General features: G+C 42.3%; 1 protein-coding gene across 5 annotated transcripts in view; it reads left to right on the plus strand.

Annotated features, from left to right (window-relative positions):
• The window catches only part of FBXW11 (F-box and WD repeat domain containing 11), a 92980-nt gene that overhangs the window by 45672 nt on the left and 29200 nt on the right, over nucleotides 1-18108 (plus strand). For all 5 annotated transcript variants that reach the window (XM_081855543.1, XM_081855539.1, XM_081855540.1 and 2 more), the window contains 2 exons: nucleotides 12012-12074; nucleotides 14849-15074. In XM_081855543.1, coding sequence (XP_081711669.1) covers nucleotides 12024-12074; nucleotides 14849-15074 — 277 coding nt within the window. In that variant the 5' untranslated portion in view covers nucleotides 12012-12023. The remainder of the gene's footprint in view (nucleotides 1-12011; nucleotides 12075-14848; nucleotides 15075-18108) is intronic.

The raw sequence follows: 18108 nt of genomic DNA on the forward strand, positions 1-18108 counted from the left end.
TCCCCAAAGTGGTGAAAAGTCTCTCACTTTAAATTATTGCAACAGTATCTGGACTGATCATATTATGCTGAACAAAACTGAACTGCTGTTATGCCTGCCCCATTTGGCTGACTGTTTGGGCAGGAAGCATGCTTTTATATGGCTCATTCATGCTTCTCGCTCGCTCATGCGAGACCCTGGATGAATGAATGTGCTTTCCCCACCCCAAAGGCTTTGATACCGTGGTGAGGGGCCCTTCAGCGCAGTGTTGTTTAGGCTGACAATTCTCTTTGCACTTTGTGTTTCTGTGTTTGTTTGGCGCTTGCTCCCCAAATTAAAATAGAAGGTTGAAGAAATGTAAAATTTAGGAAGATAAAATCAACTGTAGACTGATGATAAAGATTAGGAAAGAAGTAAATTGTTTTAGGGAGAAAAGGTCAGTTTTGTGCATAGCACCTTTTATTGCACTGGTTTTGGCCACTGTGATATAATGGGTAGTGTCGGACTTCGATTCAGGAAACATGGGGATGAAATCTCCACTAAGTCATTTCACCATTACCTTTCAGTCTGAAGATCAAATGAAAGAGCCCGGTATATGTTGCCCTGAAGTCATAAAAGCTTGGGTGTGATTCGGATGTAATGAACTGGATAATGGGATTGCAGTCGAAAATGTACTTTTATTGGATAATGTTAAGGGACTTTTAGACCTCTACCCCGTCCCCATTTCTCAACTACAAATATGACTACTTCTTCTTTTTTCCGATAGTTTGCAAGCAAACATGATATATGCTGTATACAGAAAATTGGATCCATTTGTGTCCTCTTATCAGTTGTGAAAGAATTCTCTTTGAACCAACAGAGGCTTCAGTGAATGGAAAGCGGGCTGGGTACAGGCAATTTTCTCTGATCCCACCTTCCCTCTTGCAGCTCCCTTTGCCATGCCAATACGTTCCAGAGGGTTGGGGGACCCTTTGGAACAGCAATGAGACGTGATGCAAAGCCTGCAGGAAGGAGAAAAGAGGGAATTTGTGAACCCCCCCCTTTATTGCTCACAGGCGCCTCTAATTGATCAAAGAGCCTGTGAGCAATGGTGTGACACAGTTGGATACAACCCAGAAAGCTTGAATTTAATTCTTTCTTTTCTACCTGCATTTGAAATCTCATGTCTGTCAATCCCCTCTTCTGTGTTCGAAAATAAAACTTTGTAAAGGCTTGAGGTTGCATTCTTCTGTACTTTGAAGACTGGTTAAGGTGTTAATATTTATAAATCCTATTTAACTATATCTGTTGGATTTAATATACCGTAAATGGCTAAAAGAGTTACTTATGCTTTTGGGATTCGTGTTGCTTTACTGAGTTAGTAATTATAATTCTCAAGAGACCCTTTATTCCTGTTTGCTAGGAAAGACTGCATGGAGTGAGTAAAACTTGCAGTTAGGCATTTCCACACCATTCTTTCTCTTATAATCATGCACCAAAAATTAAGATTATTCAGCACTTACATCACATTTTTAATTGCAGGGAATCTGGTTTTGAAAAGGTCATGACATCCTGGATTTTGTTTTTCCTGCATGATGTAGGATTTTTTTTAAAACAGTAAGGTGCAGTTCTAAAAGGCACATGTTTTTGCCCAAGCTTTCCCTGACCTATAAGATCAGACCCTATTTTTGTCTATAAATTCCCTGAATTCTTGTTTGTGTTCTTATATGCTTTTATAATACTATTTTGCTGGTTTATGTTGTATATTGTTTTAATTATATTCTTTGCAGTTTTCTGTTGTACAGTATTGAGATATTTTTTAAAAATATAACCGTTTATAAATGTTTTAAATAAAAATAAATAAAAAATTTTCCCTCCCCTCTGTTGTTTTCACCTGGTGCCTAAAGATATGTAATGGAGACACCAGACAAGCCTCTACTGGGCTATCAAAGCAGTTTCTGTGCCAAAACCAGGCCTAAAGCCCCATTGACATGGAGCTACAAAATCAGTTGAGGAAAATAAGTTCTATCCATTGCAATTCCAGTCTGCAAGATTTGTTACAGGTGTCTATGTGACAGCTAGTGCTGATGCCTGTAGTTCCAATGACTTGCAGCACAAAAAAAATGAATTCTAGTGCACGTGCTATTTTGGAGAATAGGGCCATTGCCTGGAAGCTTTCCAACATTATGTTTCAATTGCACTTCACATGTTAAAAGTATTTTGCAAGCCTTCGGGCAGGCACGGCCAAACTTGGCCCTCCAGCTGTTTTGGGACTACAATTCCCATCATCTCTGACCACTGGTCCTGTTAGCTATGGATTATGGGAGTTGTAGTCCCAAAACAGCTGGAGGGCCAAGTTTGGCCATGCCTGCCTTGGGCTTTAATCCAGTCTTGGGTTCAATTTTTCCACTTATTCAAACTTCATGCATTTGGGGAAAGTGCTTCCACGTCGTACACATATGAGTGGCAGTGTCACCCTCAATTTCAGGGGGTCATCACCCTTGGGTCCCTTTGCCCAAGGAACCAGGTGGAGGTGTTTGGATTCCACCCATTATCTCTCTTGATGGCAGCAGCTCTTCTGGTAAAAAGTGCCTTTGGAGACTAATTGCATAGATAGTAAGGAAGAGTTGCTACTCCGGTGAATAATTAAATGTGTGTTTATAGGAAGCCTGGTGCATACAAAATGGCAGATTTCGTGTTTACTGTGAGCCAATGAATAATGCTGGATAGTAGCCTTTGAAAGCAGTTGTTTATTTTGCTTCAAAGCCTTAGGGAGCTATTGTGTACAAGAATTATGAGAAGGAATGAAATCAAAACACTGCATGGGAAAGTATATCATGTTCACAAATCGTTCAGATTTTTCAGGTCGTGGGGCCGAAACAAGCTGCTCAAGCTTATTGATTAAGCTTCATTGGCATACTTTGATCCATGTCTCCGCACTATTGATGAAGATTGTAAGAAAGTAGGATTTGCAGATCGCAGTGCCTGCCACTGAGGAAGAGAAGAATAAAGGAAAAGGAGATCAAGAACCAGAAGACAAGATAGCTGAATATAGATTAGCAACACAGCACATGTTTCAATATTTGGACTTGGAAACAAGGTGGTTCTTGCACTACATGTTTTAGGCAGTCTGCAGATCCTAATACTTGTTAGTGCAGCTTTGCAAATACCTATAGGATATGAGCCCACATATTCCTCAGTAGGAGGTTGTGGCCTAAAAGAAATAGAAGTTTTCCAGGTCCAAGACGATGTTTTGCTGCAGCAGTGACATCCCCCACAAAAACCAAACAACTGCACTCTAAGAAGCTTAACAACTTTGGGTGATCTCTGCAGGAAAAGCTCAACAACTCAAGGGCAATCTTCCTCCCGCAAAAAGCTTAAGAACTCAAGAAATATTGACTTTTTAATTTTTCCTTCAAAAAAAATGAAAATAAGAATAGGGTTCGTCTTATACATGGAGGCATCTTATACACAGAAAAATATGGTAACTTTTGCAACAGTTATGTGGCTGTTCTTTGAATACAGAGCCAGAGGTTTGGAGAGAAAAGGAAATTAATCTAGAACAAATTTAGATAGAAGACAAAGTGAGGGAAGATGTATTTTCTATTGAAAGTGCAGAGAAAACAAGAAATAGTGGCTACCGGTGGAGAGAGGAAAATAGAGTGCCTGGCAAATTTTGAGAAGTATATTCTCAATTTAGTCTTAAGACGCACCATCTGAGGAGAGCCCTTGGCTGGTATGTAGACTCAGGATCCCAGCTCTTGTTCTTTACAGGTAGACTAGTTTGGATGAGGTATGCTTATTGATACTTGAAAATGGTAGACCTTAACTAAGGCCTGGTTATTGATTTTGACATGTTAAATTTTAATCTATAATGTGGTTTTCCTGCTTAGTTGAGCCAGTTCTAGATTCAATGAGGTATTTGTGGATACCTTGCCACTCTTCAGTTGTATTCTTTATCATAAGATAGTACAATAACTGATGGTCTCTGTAGCTAGTCATATAAAACATTTAATAGAACAACATGCTTAAGATTCACAAATGTGTTAAATAGTTTTTTGCCTATACAGTTCTGTTGTTAACCACAAAATATGAATAGTTAGTACCTTTGGTTTGCTAAATGGGCTTCCCTTTTCTCACTTATGTATTTTTCATGGTAGTTTGACAGGGATCCTTCATTATTTCACTTTGCAGAGGCCTTCATGCCTTTTACTTCCTGTTTTTAGATCAGATGGTGCTGGTGCTGTGCTGGCCACAGAAAGTAAGAATTCCGTAATTTCTTGTGGTATTTAATGGACTTACAAATGGCATCCATCAGATTGCCTAGGGCAGGGGTGCACAAACTTTTTTCAAAGAGGGCCAGATTTGATGAAGTAAACATGCATGAGGGCTGACCAAAGTTGTTGAGGTTTTTTTAGGATTAAACTGTCACAGGGGCCGGATAAAACCAGCCGGGGGGGCACATTAGGACCCCAAAACGGACTTTGGACATGCCTGGCCTAGGGAGATTACATACTTGATGTACGGATAGATTCGTGTGCATGCAGTCTCCAGGCTGTTGCCCTTGTGTTTCCCCCCAAGTTGTGTTGTGCTTTCATGATTGATCATACAGTTTTCTCCCTCCTTGCCTTAAAGATAAAAGTAAAGGGGCCCCTGACCATTAGGTCCAGTTGTGACCGACTCTGGGGTTGCGGTGCTCATCTCGCTTTACTGGCCGAGGGAGCCGGTGTACAGCTTCCGGGTCATGTGGCCAGTATGACTAAGCCGCTTCCGGCGAACCAGAGCAGTGCATGGAAATGCCGTTTACCTTCCCGCTGGAGCGGTACCTATTTATCTACTTGCACTGGTGTGCTTTTGAACTGCTAGGTTGGCAGGAGCTGGGCCTGAACAATGGGAGCTCACCCCGTCGCAGGGATTCAAACCGACGACCTTCTGATCGGCAAGCCCTAGGCTCTGTGGTTTAACCCACACATCGCCACCCGTGCCCTTTTGCCTTAAAGGGCCACGCGCTAAAATGCTGAAGGGAGTCAGAAAGCCTCACAGTGGCAGCAGTATGGTACCTGCCTTGGGATTTCTTCCTTCCAGTCGTGGAGCTTATATCTTTAAGTGTGGGGAATGTGTCTTGTTCCCATTTAGCAGGCACTCTTTGGGGAGCAGTCTGGTCCATTTAGGGAAAGTAAACCTCTGCATTCATCCAGACCATGCACTGCCCTTGCGCTGGACATGTGCATGGTGGGATTGGTTACTTTCCTCATGGTTACTGGGAGCCAGAAGCTCTTCATATCTCAGAAAGGGAGGTGTCAGCCATATTTGCAATCAGTATGGTGTCTTGTCCAATGTAGAAGCCCCATTCAGCAGAATTCATGTGGGGTGTGTGGGGCATTGAGTTTGGGGGTAGAGAAGTCTACTTGGAAGAGGAGGAAAGGAGGCAAAGCTAGGGTCATTGGAGGAAGAGGGGCAGGCAGTCAAGGAATTCAGGGCTTATGGCTCCAAATAATTGCTTGCAAGACTGGCATTTAAATTTGTACTTTATGCCTTAAAATACTGTACATAACAGAGCATGTTTGACATTTCAATTAATTACAGTATAAGTGTGTGTGTGTGTGTGCGCGCGCTGTACTTCACTATTCCCAAGCTATTCCCAAGGTATCCTGCCATCCAAATGAGAAATAATATCTTGTACAGTCATACCTCGGGTTGAAGTAGCTTTGGGATGAATATTTTCGGGTTGTGCTCCGCAGCTACCTGGAAGTAACGGAGCATGTTACTTCCGGGTTTCGCCGCTTGCGCATGCACAGATGCTCAAAATGACGGCATGCGCAGAAGCGGCAAAACGCGACACGCACATACGTGCAGTCGCGTGTTACGTTCGCTTCAGGATGTGAATGGGGCTCCGGAACGGGTCGCGTTCGCATCCAGGAGTAACACACTATTTCTGAGGGTGTTTTTTTCAGCTTACTTCCAATTTCGTGTGATGCCTTCCTCCCTCCTATTTTTTCCTCTTTCCATCAGCTCCCTAACTGGTGCCACTACCTTAGTACAACCCTTTATTTTATTTGTTACATTTAGGTTTTTCATCTAGTCAACGTACTGTGGCCAAAAGCTCTCTACAGACTGTTTTCTTCTGCCACCTTCTCTCTTCTTTTGTGTGACCAGGTTCACAGTTCTCTATGAAAACAGAGAGATTTCTTTTTTTACAGTAGATCGTGTCCGCATTAAAATAAATTTAGATTAATGCAGTTTGAAAGTTGCACTAGTAGAACTATTCTGTGAACCTCTGATGTTCTTCAGTTATTAGCTGCTAATGTTATTACTTGACTATGACACTCTTCACAGCATTCAAAAATGTTCACTCTTCGCAAATGAATAGAGACTTAAATTTATTCTAGAGGCTGTTTTTAGGGAACATTGTATTTGCTTAGGTACATAGTAACACGTTTCCTCAGATACAGTGGAGCACGGATGATTATTTTTCCTAAAAATGAGTAACTAGATGAAATGGAGAGGTGCTCTCCAACCATATGATATGAATATCCTTAGACCTTAGCAGTTCCCCTCTCCACATCAGTTCTGTACTTCAGAAAGGTGCTTCCTTTTCAATGAACAAACAGCTAGTTTTATAACCAATCTCATTTCCACTGTCTTCTGTGTTACTGTAATTGAACCTTCCTTGTTGTCCTTAAAAGCTTAACTAGTCCAGGCAAAGCCATGATTACAAACAAAACAGAGCAATCATGAATATCTCAGTAAAACATAAACTTGTATTTAGACAGTTTTTTTAAGAAGCATAAATTAGTGCATTGTAGCCATAATTCTTTAGGCTGCGGAAATGTATAATTTACTCTCAACATGGAATAAACGCCCAGTCTTTCTAACTGGTTTTGCCTGATTCTTTTATTCTCTCTAGCCTGCAGTCATACAGTATACCAGGGCAGCCCAACTTTTCATACCAAGTGGGCCACAAGAGTACTTGGGACATGCAACTTGCAGGCCGCACACTGCCTTGTCTTGGGTGGGGTGGGGGGGAGAGCAAGCTCAAAAATTGATGCCCATCCCCACTAAGCCCTCATGCTGCCTTCCCAAAACTGGTTAAGCAAGGTGTTGGGCTTTCGGTAGGAGGCATGATGCTCTGGCAGGGTCCTAGAGCCTTCCCATCTCCTTCCCAAAGCTGGGAAAGCACCAGCTAGGCTTTGGGAAGGGTGTGGGAGACTCTATGAGCCCTCCAGAACCCCCCCCCCCCACCTTTCTCAAAGCACAGAGCCTAACTTACCTGGTTTTGGGAAGGCAATGCGAAGGCTGCGAGGGTGGGGTGGGTCAAATGTTACTGAGGGCTGCCAAAAAACGGCCTCGGGGGATGTGCATTAGACCACTTTTCAGTATACTAAGAGTCGTGATATCTTAAAAAGCAGAGACATCACCTTGCCAACAAAGTTCTGTATAGTTAAAGCTATGGTTTTCCCAGTAGTGATGTATGGAAGTGAGAGCTGGACCATAAAGAAGGCTGATCGACGAAGAATTGATGTTTTTGAATTATGGTTCTGGAGGAGACTCTTGAGAGTCCCGTGGACTGCAAGAAGATCAAACCTGTCCATTCTTAAGGAAATCAGCCCTGAGTGCTCGCTGGAAGGACAGATCCTGAAGCTGAGGCTCCAATACTTTGGCCACCTCATAAGAAGAGAAGACTCCCAGATGTTGGGAAAGATGGAGGGCACAAGGAGAAGGGGATGACAGAGGATGAGATGGTTGGACAGGGTTCTCGAAGCTACCAGCATGAGTTTGACCAAACTGCGGGAGGCAGTGGAAGACAGAAGTGCCTGGTGTGCGCTGGTCCATGGGGTCACAGAGAGTCGGATATGACTAAACGACTAAACAACAAATAGTCTTGATAATTCCATTATGAACACACAGAACTAGTCAGATAACTCAGTAAAGCACTGTGATTTTTGGCTGAAGGAACTCCTATGCCTCCCCATTCCTGCTGTTCATAGGAACACTGCAGAATGTCAGAGTAATGCCTAGCATCCATTAGTTCCAGGGCTTGGCTAGCACATTTTAATTGTTGCCTCTCAAAATCCTGATTTTTTGATTTATTTATTTTTAATTTTCCTCCCATAGATAATCAGCCCTCTCTTGAGCCAGAGGCTGCTGTGCTTTAAGCCAGTGGTTCTCAAAGGGTGTGGCACATCACACTGGTGTGGCAGGAGAGGATGGCAAGTGTGGTGGGAAGATTCAAGGATAATCAGAGAAACTTTAAACATTTCAGTACAGTATGGTATAGTGTCAAATTAAAATTGTGTGTGTGTGTGTGTGTGTACACACACACAACCAGAAACAGTATCCATGCCTCTTCAAGATCATTGCTATAGTTCTCCATGACATATTGTTGTGAACACGGATTTTCAATTCTGACGAATATGAGATTACCTGGCAAAAGCAAACTCACACCTCTCATTGAGTTTGTATACCTACTTAAGGTACATATGTAAGAGGCTCGTTTATAATTATATTTTTGGAACAATTTATGTTCTTATATAGCTGCATTGTTTTATACTTTCTGGATGTTCCATGATCATATTATAAAGTAGTTGTGTTCTTTGTTATAAATCAAGCACTCCTAGGAGTTTTCTTTTTGTTTTCCAATGTATTTCTTATCAATAAAAAAATGAGGTGTGGTGCAAGCAAATTATTATTCTGAAAATGTGACCCATAGAATTTATTTATTTATTTATTTATTGAGAACCACTGCTTTAAGCACACCTTGATCTCAACATATGGAAACAGAAGGGATCAAAGTAAAAGCCCTGATATGATGAAAAGTTCTTCCAAAGAACTGTGGAGTACTTTCATTTTGCTCTTAATTGATTTCGCTCAGGTATACCCTTCTGGAAAGTCTAGCAAATAAATAATGCACTCTTTTAATTTATTTATTTTATTCAATTTCGATTCCACCCTTCCTCCCAAAGGAAGGAACATTGTCCTTTTAGATTGCAGTAATAGATGGATGGGTAAATAAAGAATAAAAGTTGCTTTATTTTCACGATTGAGCCGCCTCTTGCAGAATAATTTATTTCTTTTTTGACATAGCTATACACGTAAGCTATATTTGTGCAGACGGGTAAATTTTGAGTGGGTGCCTATAAAGCTGGTTTTCCTAAATAGGCCAATATTTCCCGCAGATTTCTGGTGTTGCAAGAACAGAGCCCAGAACTGTTGATGAGAGGAAGAAATGTGTTGGGGAATCAACCACAACTCCATTTGGGACTGTGATTCTGGTTTGGCTTTAAGGAACCCTCTTATGGCCAAATTACATAAGATGCCTGTTTCATCAAGCATGCTTAACCTAGCTGTTGTTATTTTGACGAAAAAGCAGCTACAGTGTTACCTTGGGTTAAGAACTTAATTTGTTCTGGAGGTCCGTTCTTAACCTGAAACTGTTCTTAACCTGAAGCACCACTTTAGCTAATGGGTCCTCCCGCTGCCGCCACGCGATTTCTGTTCTCACCCAAGGTACTTAACCCAAGGTACTATTTCTGGGTTAGTAGAGTCTGTAACCTGAAGCACCTGTAACCTGAAGTGTATGTAACCCAAGGTATAGGTTTCAAATTAGGCCTCTCACCAGTTTTCTGCTGAAGCCTCCGTCCTTCCTAACCCAACTTCTTTTTGCCCCGAAAGGTGTTGTTTTACATTAAACCGTACTCTTGGGGAGCAAAAACAGCCAGGAAGGAGTGGTTTTCATTAGAAAACCAACAGGGGACCCCAGTCAGGAGCATGTTCTGGGTTGCAGCCCTGCGGCTGCTTTTTCTCCAGAAAGGTTAAAAGCATCTTTTCTGTCCAAGCTGAGAACCTTTATATTCAACTTGAGTGTTTTTTTCAAATCTGAGTGTCCCAGTTTATGACTCATGTTTCATTGTACTGTATATCTGCCAGAAAGTACCAATTTTGATGCAGCTTTTGTTGTTTTGTATTTTCAATGTTGTGGTTTGTTTATTTTGTGAGTCACTCGAAGAACATGTGCTGTTGGGCCACTGTACAAATGTAGACAATAAATAATACCTACAATAAAAAATGGCTACAGGACTGCCTCTCCTGGTATGCCCCACGGAGAATCTTAAGGTCCACAAATGACAACATTTTGGAGGTCCCAGGTCGCAAGGTCTCAACTAGGGCCAGGGCCTTTTCAGTACTGGCCCTGACTTGGTGGAACGCTCTGTCACAAGAGACTAGGGCCCTGTGGGACTTGACATCTTTCTGCACAGCCTGCAAGACAGAGCTGTTCCGCCTGGCCTTTGGTCTGGACTCAGTCTGACCCTTATGTTTCCCTCCCCTTATGGTCTTGATTTATTGGCTATTTTAAATGAGGCTGCATTTTAAATTGCATTTTAACCTGTATTTTAAATAGTAGTTTGTTTTTTTGTTCCCCTCCTCTCTTTCCCCCATACTGTGATTTTATTGGTGTTAGCCACCCTGAGGGCAGGGTATAAATAAAAATTATTATTATTATTAGCATGATTGTTTTAAGCACATGACTAACTTCACATGTAGTTTGACCCTTAAAGGTAAAGGTAAAGGGACCCCAGAACATTAGGTCCAGTCGTGACCGACTCTGGGGTTGCGGTGCTCACCTCGCTTCATTGGCTGAGGGAGCCGGCGTACAGCTTCCGGGTCATGTGGCCAGCATGACTAAGCCGCTTCTGGCGAACCAGAGCAGTGCACGGAAACGCCGTTTACCTTCCCACCGGAGCGGTACCTATTTATCTACTTGCACTTTGACGTGCTTTTGAACTGCTAGGTGGACAGGAGCTGGGTCCGAGCAATGGGAGTTCACCCCGTCGCGGGGATTTGAACCGCCGACCTTCTGATCGGCAAGTCCTAGGCTCTGTGGTTTAACCCACAGCGCTACCCACGTCCCACAGTTTGACCCTTAGCACCCTGCTATTGCCTCTCCATCATTGGTCTGCTGCTCTGCATTATGAGGTCTCATAGCCAATGGTTGGGAGGAGATCTTTGGCAAAGTAGTGCCTGGGAAGGAGATCTGGGAGAGAAGAATCTGGCTTTGGGACACTGTTGTTGTGTAAGGCACAACAGATTCCTGCCCACGCAGCAGGATTTCTACTTCTCCTCCTCTCCCCTACAGCCCCCACTGCCACATGCCCCCAGAATCAGCTCCAGAGGGTTGGAGGACCCTTGAGAGAAGATGTGGGTGGTGGTGCAGATAGCTTCACTGGTGAGGAGTAGATAGAGAAATCCTGCTTCATGAGTTGGAACTGCAGTTGTTGTTGTCATCCATCTGTCTTGAAACATAATGGAGTGCACCTCTGTGTGTATAGTGTTGGATGCAACTCACAGTTGCATTTATCTTCTTACTTGAAATATGCATAGGTTGAAGAATCTGATATGTAGGAAGGAAGTAGTACTATATAGACAAAGGCTCAGAGTTCAATAACTTTATTATAGGTTCAAAGTTTTTTTAAAAGACCTTTGTTTTCGTACAAGGAAGTGTGTTGCTTAACATTTTTTTCATTATTCTCGGATGAGAAACTGATGTCTAAAATGGACTGTTTCCACTAAAAAACCAAACGAGAAGTGATCAAAGAAATTCCATTTCTCTTACTTTCTTACTCTTTGGTTTACTAAAACACTAAGCCCGCAACTTATGTGGGGGTTCCATTTTGGGGGTTGTGCCTAAAGCCAAAACTGCATATTCTCAAAACATATTGGGATCTGTGGTGGGTGGGTTTGCCAAAGTCATTTTCCCCAGAACCCCACCTCCTTTCTGGCCCCTTTTTAATTTTTGGCCACATGCAGATTGCTAAATGCACACAAATTAATTGTGTGTAAGTTGTAGACTTACTTTATATATCAGTACATGGCGAATCTACATAGCTGGGTATCAGTATGTAGAAACACAACTATTGCATGTATCTTATAACTATGAGTAGGATTGTATAGTGTTCAGAATTTGCTTTCTGAAATTGGTGTAAAATTTTCATAATAATGCAGAAGAAAATTCAGTTTAGATGTCTATTTAGTTTATATGTGTATTCTTTTCCTAGAACACATCAGTAATGGAGGATCAGAATGAAGATGAGTCTCCAAAGAAAAACACACTGTGGCAGGTAGGCCTCTCTACTTTTCTTTAAAATGCAGCAAATTGATGTCACCTTTCTCTTCTTCCTCTTTTATTATTGTTTTGGGATTATTACCTTTGGCATTTCCCCAGCCATAGTGTCTTCAGATGCTATTGGTATGCTTTTAAGTTTGGCATATGCAGAGCTACCAGACAAAATTCAGGGCTGTATCTCCATTCCAGGAATGCCTCATGTTGTGAACCACTCTGAGGTCTACAGGTATAGGGCGGTATACGAATATAACAGCAGCAGCAGCAGCAGCAGCAACAACAACAACAACAACTTGAAGTTATGGCTTGGATATACCGTATTTTTCTGTCTATAAGACGCCCCCATGTATAAGACACCCCCTATTTTGGGGGACTCCGATTTAAGAAAATGGGGGGAGATGGCCCCCATGAATAAGACGCCCCCAAATTTTGGACATTATTTTTTCGGGGGGGACGGGACCCTAGTCTTATATACAGAAAAATATGGTAATTCAACTTTCGGGTTTCTTGGTGGTCTACAACAGGGTGGCAGTTACAGAAACGCAGATGAATAATATAATTACTTTTAAGCTTCATCTTCACTTTTGGAAGGGTTTGCTCCTGGAGCTTTTAATAATCACAGCATCACTTCTCTGTTGGCCAAAATCCTTATTTTCTTTGCTTTGGGCTCCCTAATCTCAAATGGCACTTTACTCAGCTACAAATGCAGCCGTTTTGGAAGTGGGGTTCATTCAACATGCCACTGTCACTTGGCATTTATCATTGGGTGAGCTTGAAGGGGGTAGTGGTTGTGTGACACTAGCTGTTCTGGCTGTAAGATGGAAAGCGGAACAGCGCAGAACCTGCAGAGCTATAGCAACTACACTTTTAACACATCACCCTAACTCATTAAGGCTCAAAGGTATTGGGTTGTATGCAACACCGCACAAGCACTGTTCCCCTTGTGCAACAGACCTTTCCCTTCCTCCCCCTTTATGCAGATTTTGGAGTGTGCTCGGGGGGGGGGGGTGCCAGAGGAGAAAGAAGTTCTGTTGTGCAGAACTGGAATGGTTGTGTTGGATACAACTCAGAGTTGCAAGCTGATGGATTGTATTTTATTGGCCAAGAAATGTAGAATATTGCTGTGTGGTTATGGAAAAGTGGCAGGCTCAGTTTGCCACTTGGTTATCCACGCATGCCCTGCATGTATATCAGGAATTGCTACTCATTCTAGGCAAATATAAATTGCAAGGAAGTTAATAATAATAATAATAATAATAATAATAATAATAATAATAATAAATTTTATTTATATCCCGCCCCCCCAGCCGAAGCAGGGCTCAGGGCAGCTAACAACAATAAAACAGTACAAATGTACAGCACAAACAACACTCTAAAATCATTCATTATAAAATTAATTAAATTCAAGCCACTGGCCACCATTGGGCCAGAGCTCCGCGAAGATTGCCAAGGGAGTCAGGCTGTGCCCTGGCCAAAGGCCTGGCGGAACAGCTCTGTCTTGCAGGCCCTGCGGAAAGATGTCACAAGTCCCGCAGGGCCCTAGTCTCTTGTGACAGAATGTTCCACCAGATTGGAGCCACAGCCGAAAAAGCCGTGGCTCTAGTTGAGGCCAGCCTAACTTCTCTGTGGCCTGGGACCTTCAAGATGTTTTTATTATATATTTCTCCTAATAATAATACTTTTTAAACAACCCCTTAATAAGGGGTCAAGGAACAGTTGTAAGGTTCATATTTATAAGTTTTAAGAGGCTTTTTCTGAGTTCTGAGGTGGACTGTCAGTGTTCTTGCTTGATGTCTCAGGCCCCTGTGGGCTATCGCCAAAGTTCAACAGTCAATGGGTTTTGTCTAGTGCCTTTCTGCATGGTACTGTGAATTAATCTTTTCCTCTGTGGATCATGAATTTCGGATTCCTTGTTCACAAATTCTGGGCGTCTGTTTTGCCTTTTGCTGTCACTAGGTGGTGCTGTGAGTGCAATGATTGAGATTCTCATCAGAGATTAGGAAATTAGCTGACATGCTTGCTTTTAGTAGCCTAAGATTAATAACTGTGGAAATTACCCTAACAGCTCTCCTGTCTTTGCTGAATCTTATTTTATTTTGTGGACAACTTGTAGAGATTAGAACATTTTTCACAGAATACAGTCTAGTTAGAATAGGTGCCTGGCTTGATGCAGTTTCCAGATGCACTCAGATATTTGATTTGGTAGCTGACCCAGTTTGTTCAGGTTGGCTTTACGTGAAACCACACTCGTTATGTCAGACTGCAGCTCTTGCAACAGTTTCAGCTTATGAAATTGGATCAAGCTGTTGTGAAAACTCTTGTGCCTTGTTCATGCTGTACATCTTAAAGGCAGCAAGCTTATCTGTATCTAGCCACTTAACTAGCTAGTTTGTCTTTATCACTGTGTATATATACGTCAATCAAAAGTATTGTTTGTTCAAGAAACTGATCATAAACAACTGCTGGAATATTGTGCACAACTTATTCCTTTATGGGGCAGGGGGGAGATCAATGGACAGCAATTCAGATGCTGAAATCCATAATAGTACCCACATAGAAATGAAATGTCAAAAGAATGTACCAAATGTGTGCAGACTAATGTTTGGTGGGAAAATTCTGGTCCAGAGTGCAAAAAAGGTGCTCCAGTAGCTATTTTGTTTTTGATTGATTGATTGATTGATTGATTGTTGTTGTTGGTTATATCTAACCCTTTCCCCCAAACGTAGAATTTGAAATGCTGATATGGTTTAATTTTGTGTTCTTAAAAAACAGATAAGCAATGGAACTTCATCTGTGATAGTCTCAAGGAAACGACCATCTGAAGGAAACTACGAAAAGGAAAAAGACTTGTGTATTAAATATTTTGACCAGTGGTCTGAATCGGATCAGGTTGAATTTGTGGAACACCTTATTTCACGAATGTGTCATTATCAGCATGGACATATTAATTCTTACCTAAAGCCTATGTTGCAAAGGGATTTCATCACTGCTTTACCAGGTAAGCTGCATCACATTTAAAAGAAGGAATGTACAAAATGGGTGTGTGCTATGATCTAATATCATTTCTTGTTAATGGAGTCAGTACGGTGCATATTTAAAAAAACAGTCAGCTATGTCTGAATAATTGCAGTGGCCACTGGATGCCAGTATTGTTCCATCTAAACATAGAATATGCCTTGTTTGTCTTTAAATGGGATTTTATCTGCAGTGCAAACTGTATTTTAAACTTCTCAAACTTACATGCAAGACTTGTGCTGCATTTTTCAATGCTGTGTTTCCTAGCTACTGTTAGAAACTGTCTCAGAGGTAAAACAAGGTCCATACTTTTTCAACTAACCTAGTTATTTTGGTTTTTGTGTACCAGGTGCATTGTATTAAAACGAGCCTAGTAGCTTTTCTTTTTAAAAGTTTTGTTTCAAAACTGGATGGGTAGTTAAAGAAACTGATTCATACACTTGTTCGTTATGAGACTCAATATTCTTGTGCTAGATGTAATGCCTCATTGATCCTAGACAGATAAGCCCACTGAAGTTGTTGTGACTTCCTTTGACAGCTCTCAGGACTTGGATTGTAATTAGTTTTAGACTTATTTATGCTGATACGGGTCTTCCTATTCCCCAACATATTGATTAGATATATTCACTGTTTTGTGCCTAGTATAATATTGATATGGATGTCTTAGAATATTATAAAACCCTAGATAAATAGAGAGCAAGGAATGGACAGCTGCAGTAATGCCTGGCTTCCTTTTGTAAACCTGAAGACTTTTATGACCATTGTGCAATGAGTGCATTAAATTAACTTTCCTGCAGTTCTGGTATCTGAGCATACTGTCTGTTTCTGTCCTTCTCAGGGAGCTCAAAGCAGTGTACTTAAGGTGCCCAGGCAATCCTCTCATCCCAGACACGGGCCAGAGGCACTCCTAAATGACATATGAGTAACGATTCCTGTGAGTTTTGCCCACACATCCCAGCTAGTTGGAAACTGTAATACAAAACAGGCATGAGAAACTGGCTGTGTATCTCACGGCCTTGACTCATGAGGAAGGACCCCGTAACCTAGAGGGATGCTATAGGACAGAGAGCTTTTTATGGTATGGGGAGAAGAATGGGATTTGGGGAGGTGTTACTGTTGCACCAAAAGCTTGAGGATCTGTCTTTGAACCTGTAATGGGTCGCAAAACTTTCTATGGCAGGCACGTCCAAAGTCTATTTTGGGGGTCTAGTCCAGCCCACTGGTCGGTTTAATCTGGCCCCAGTGGCAGTTTTTTTCCTGGGGTAAAATCCTAAAAAAATCTCAACAACTTCAATCCTCAAAAAAGGTCAACAACTTTGGTCGGCCCTTTGGTCAGCCCTCACGGCCCTTCACTTCATCAAATCTGGCCCTCTTTGAAAAAAGTTTGGACACCACTGCTCTATGGCATGGAATAAGTGAAAAGGATAAGTGCTGCATGGGCGGCTGTCTGAGAGTGGCAGGTTGATGCAGCAAGCAAGCAAGTTCTGAATCTAAAAACAAGCAGAAGGTCAAAGCTGTATAAATTGGTAAGCGGTTAGACTCATCAGTATTAGGCTCACCAGACAGGTAATTTTTTTCTTTTTAAAGGTAGCCTTATGGTTGGCATTGGGCTGGCATAGTTTAGTTGAGTCTGCAGAAACTCTCTATGTGACCTTGAGGCTTTGCTTTGTTCACCCGAAACCTCTGTATGCCTTTCTCAAAATTGTAGGGGCTATTATTTACCTACAGAGATGTTGTAAAGAGAAAGAGCGAATATAAAAATGTTTCCTTATACAATGGCATGTGTCCTCCAGTGGCATCCTGAGAGATCTATTTCTAGTATATCTTTCTAAAGCATTTAGTCAAGCACAGATCTGTAGGAGTGATAATGGGCTTACCTGAAGAAATGAATTTTTGGACCTTTCCTTCTTCTCTCTGCTACACATAAGGGTACCTGTTGTTAGCCTCCTTTGTCACTTTCCCCCACTCCTGATTTCATAGTTTTTTCCATGCTCTTTCCATAACCTGGATCTAGCTCGCACCCTAAGCCAGGGCGGTCCAACAAGCAGCCCAGTGGACACATGCGGCCCTCAAGGCCTTTTCTAGCTGCCCTCGGCAACATTTGACACCCTCCCTCCCTCCACAGCCCTCATGCTGCCTTCCCAAAGCCAGGCAAGTGAGACCTGGGCTTTGAGAAGGAGGCAAGAGGGCTCTGACAGGGTCCTATAGCCCCCCCCATCTCCTTCCCAAAGCCTAGTTGGCACTTTCCCAACTTTGGAAGAAGGTAAAAAAGGTAAAGGACCCCTGACAGTTAAGTCCAGTAGCAGATGACTGGGGTTGCGGCGCTCATCTCGCTTTCAGGCCAAGGGAGCCAGCGTTTGTCCGCAGACAGTTTTTCCAGGTCATGTGGCCAGCATGACTAAGCCGCTTCTGGCACAACGGAACACCAAAACCATGCCGTTTACCTTCCTACCTTCCTTTATCTACTTGCACTTTTTTTTAGCGTGCTTTCGAACTGCTAGGTTGGCAGGAGCTGGGACCGAGCAACGGGAGCTCAACCCGTCGTGGGGATTTGAACTGCCAACCTTCTGATTGGCAAGCCCAAGAGACTCAGTGGTTTAGATCACAGCGCCACCCACATCCCTTGGGAAGAAGGTGGGAGGGGCTTTTTGCAGGCTAATACGTCTGTGGGCTTATCTGCAAAGCTGGCCTATGCCTGTTTCCTGGCTGGATGGGCCTTGCAGATATGGACCATGCCAATTTAGTAGTCCTGAAACTGTACGCCTTTTTAAAGCCAGCTGTAATATTTGGTCTCCTTCTGCACTGTTTTCCACAGTCTTTTGTATGCAAATTTTAGACCATCCATAGCAAAAGGCACTTGGAATTGCTGGAACACCATTGATCTCTGGCAATATTTTACCATCTGACATGTGCCAGCTTTGATTAAATATTAAATGTCTTGATTTCACATTGCAGTATCTAGAATCTTCAGTCATGTGCTTTAGAAAATTTCCATTGCCCATTTGGGGGAGGGAAGA

This window comes from Podarcis erhardii, assembly GCF_964252035.2.
Source record: "Podarcis erhardii genome assembly, chromosome: 3".
Lineage (NCBI taxonomy): Eukaryota > Metazoa > Chordata > Lepidosauria > Squamata > Lacertidae > Podarcis > Podarcis erhardii.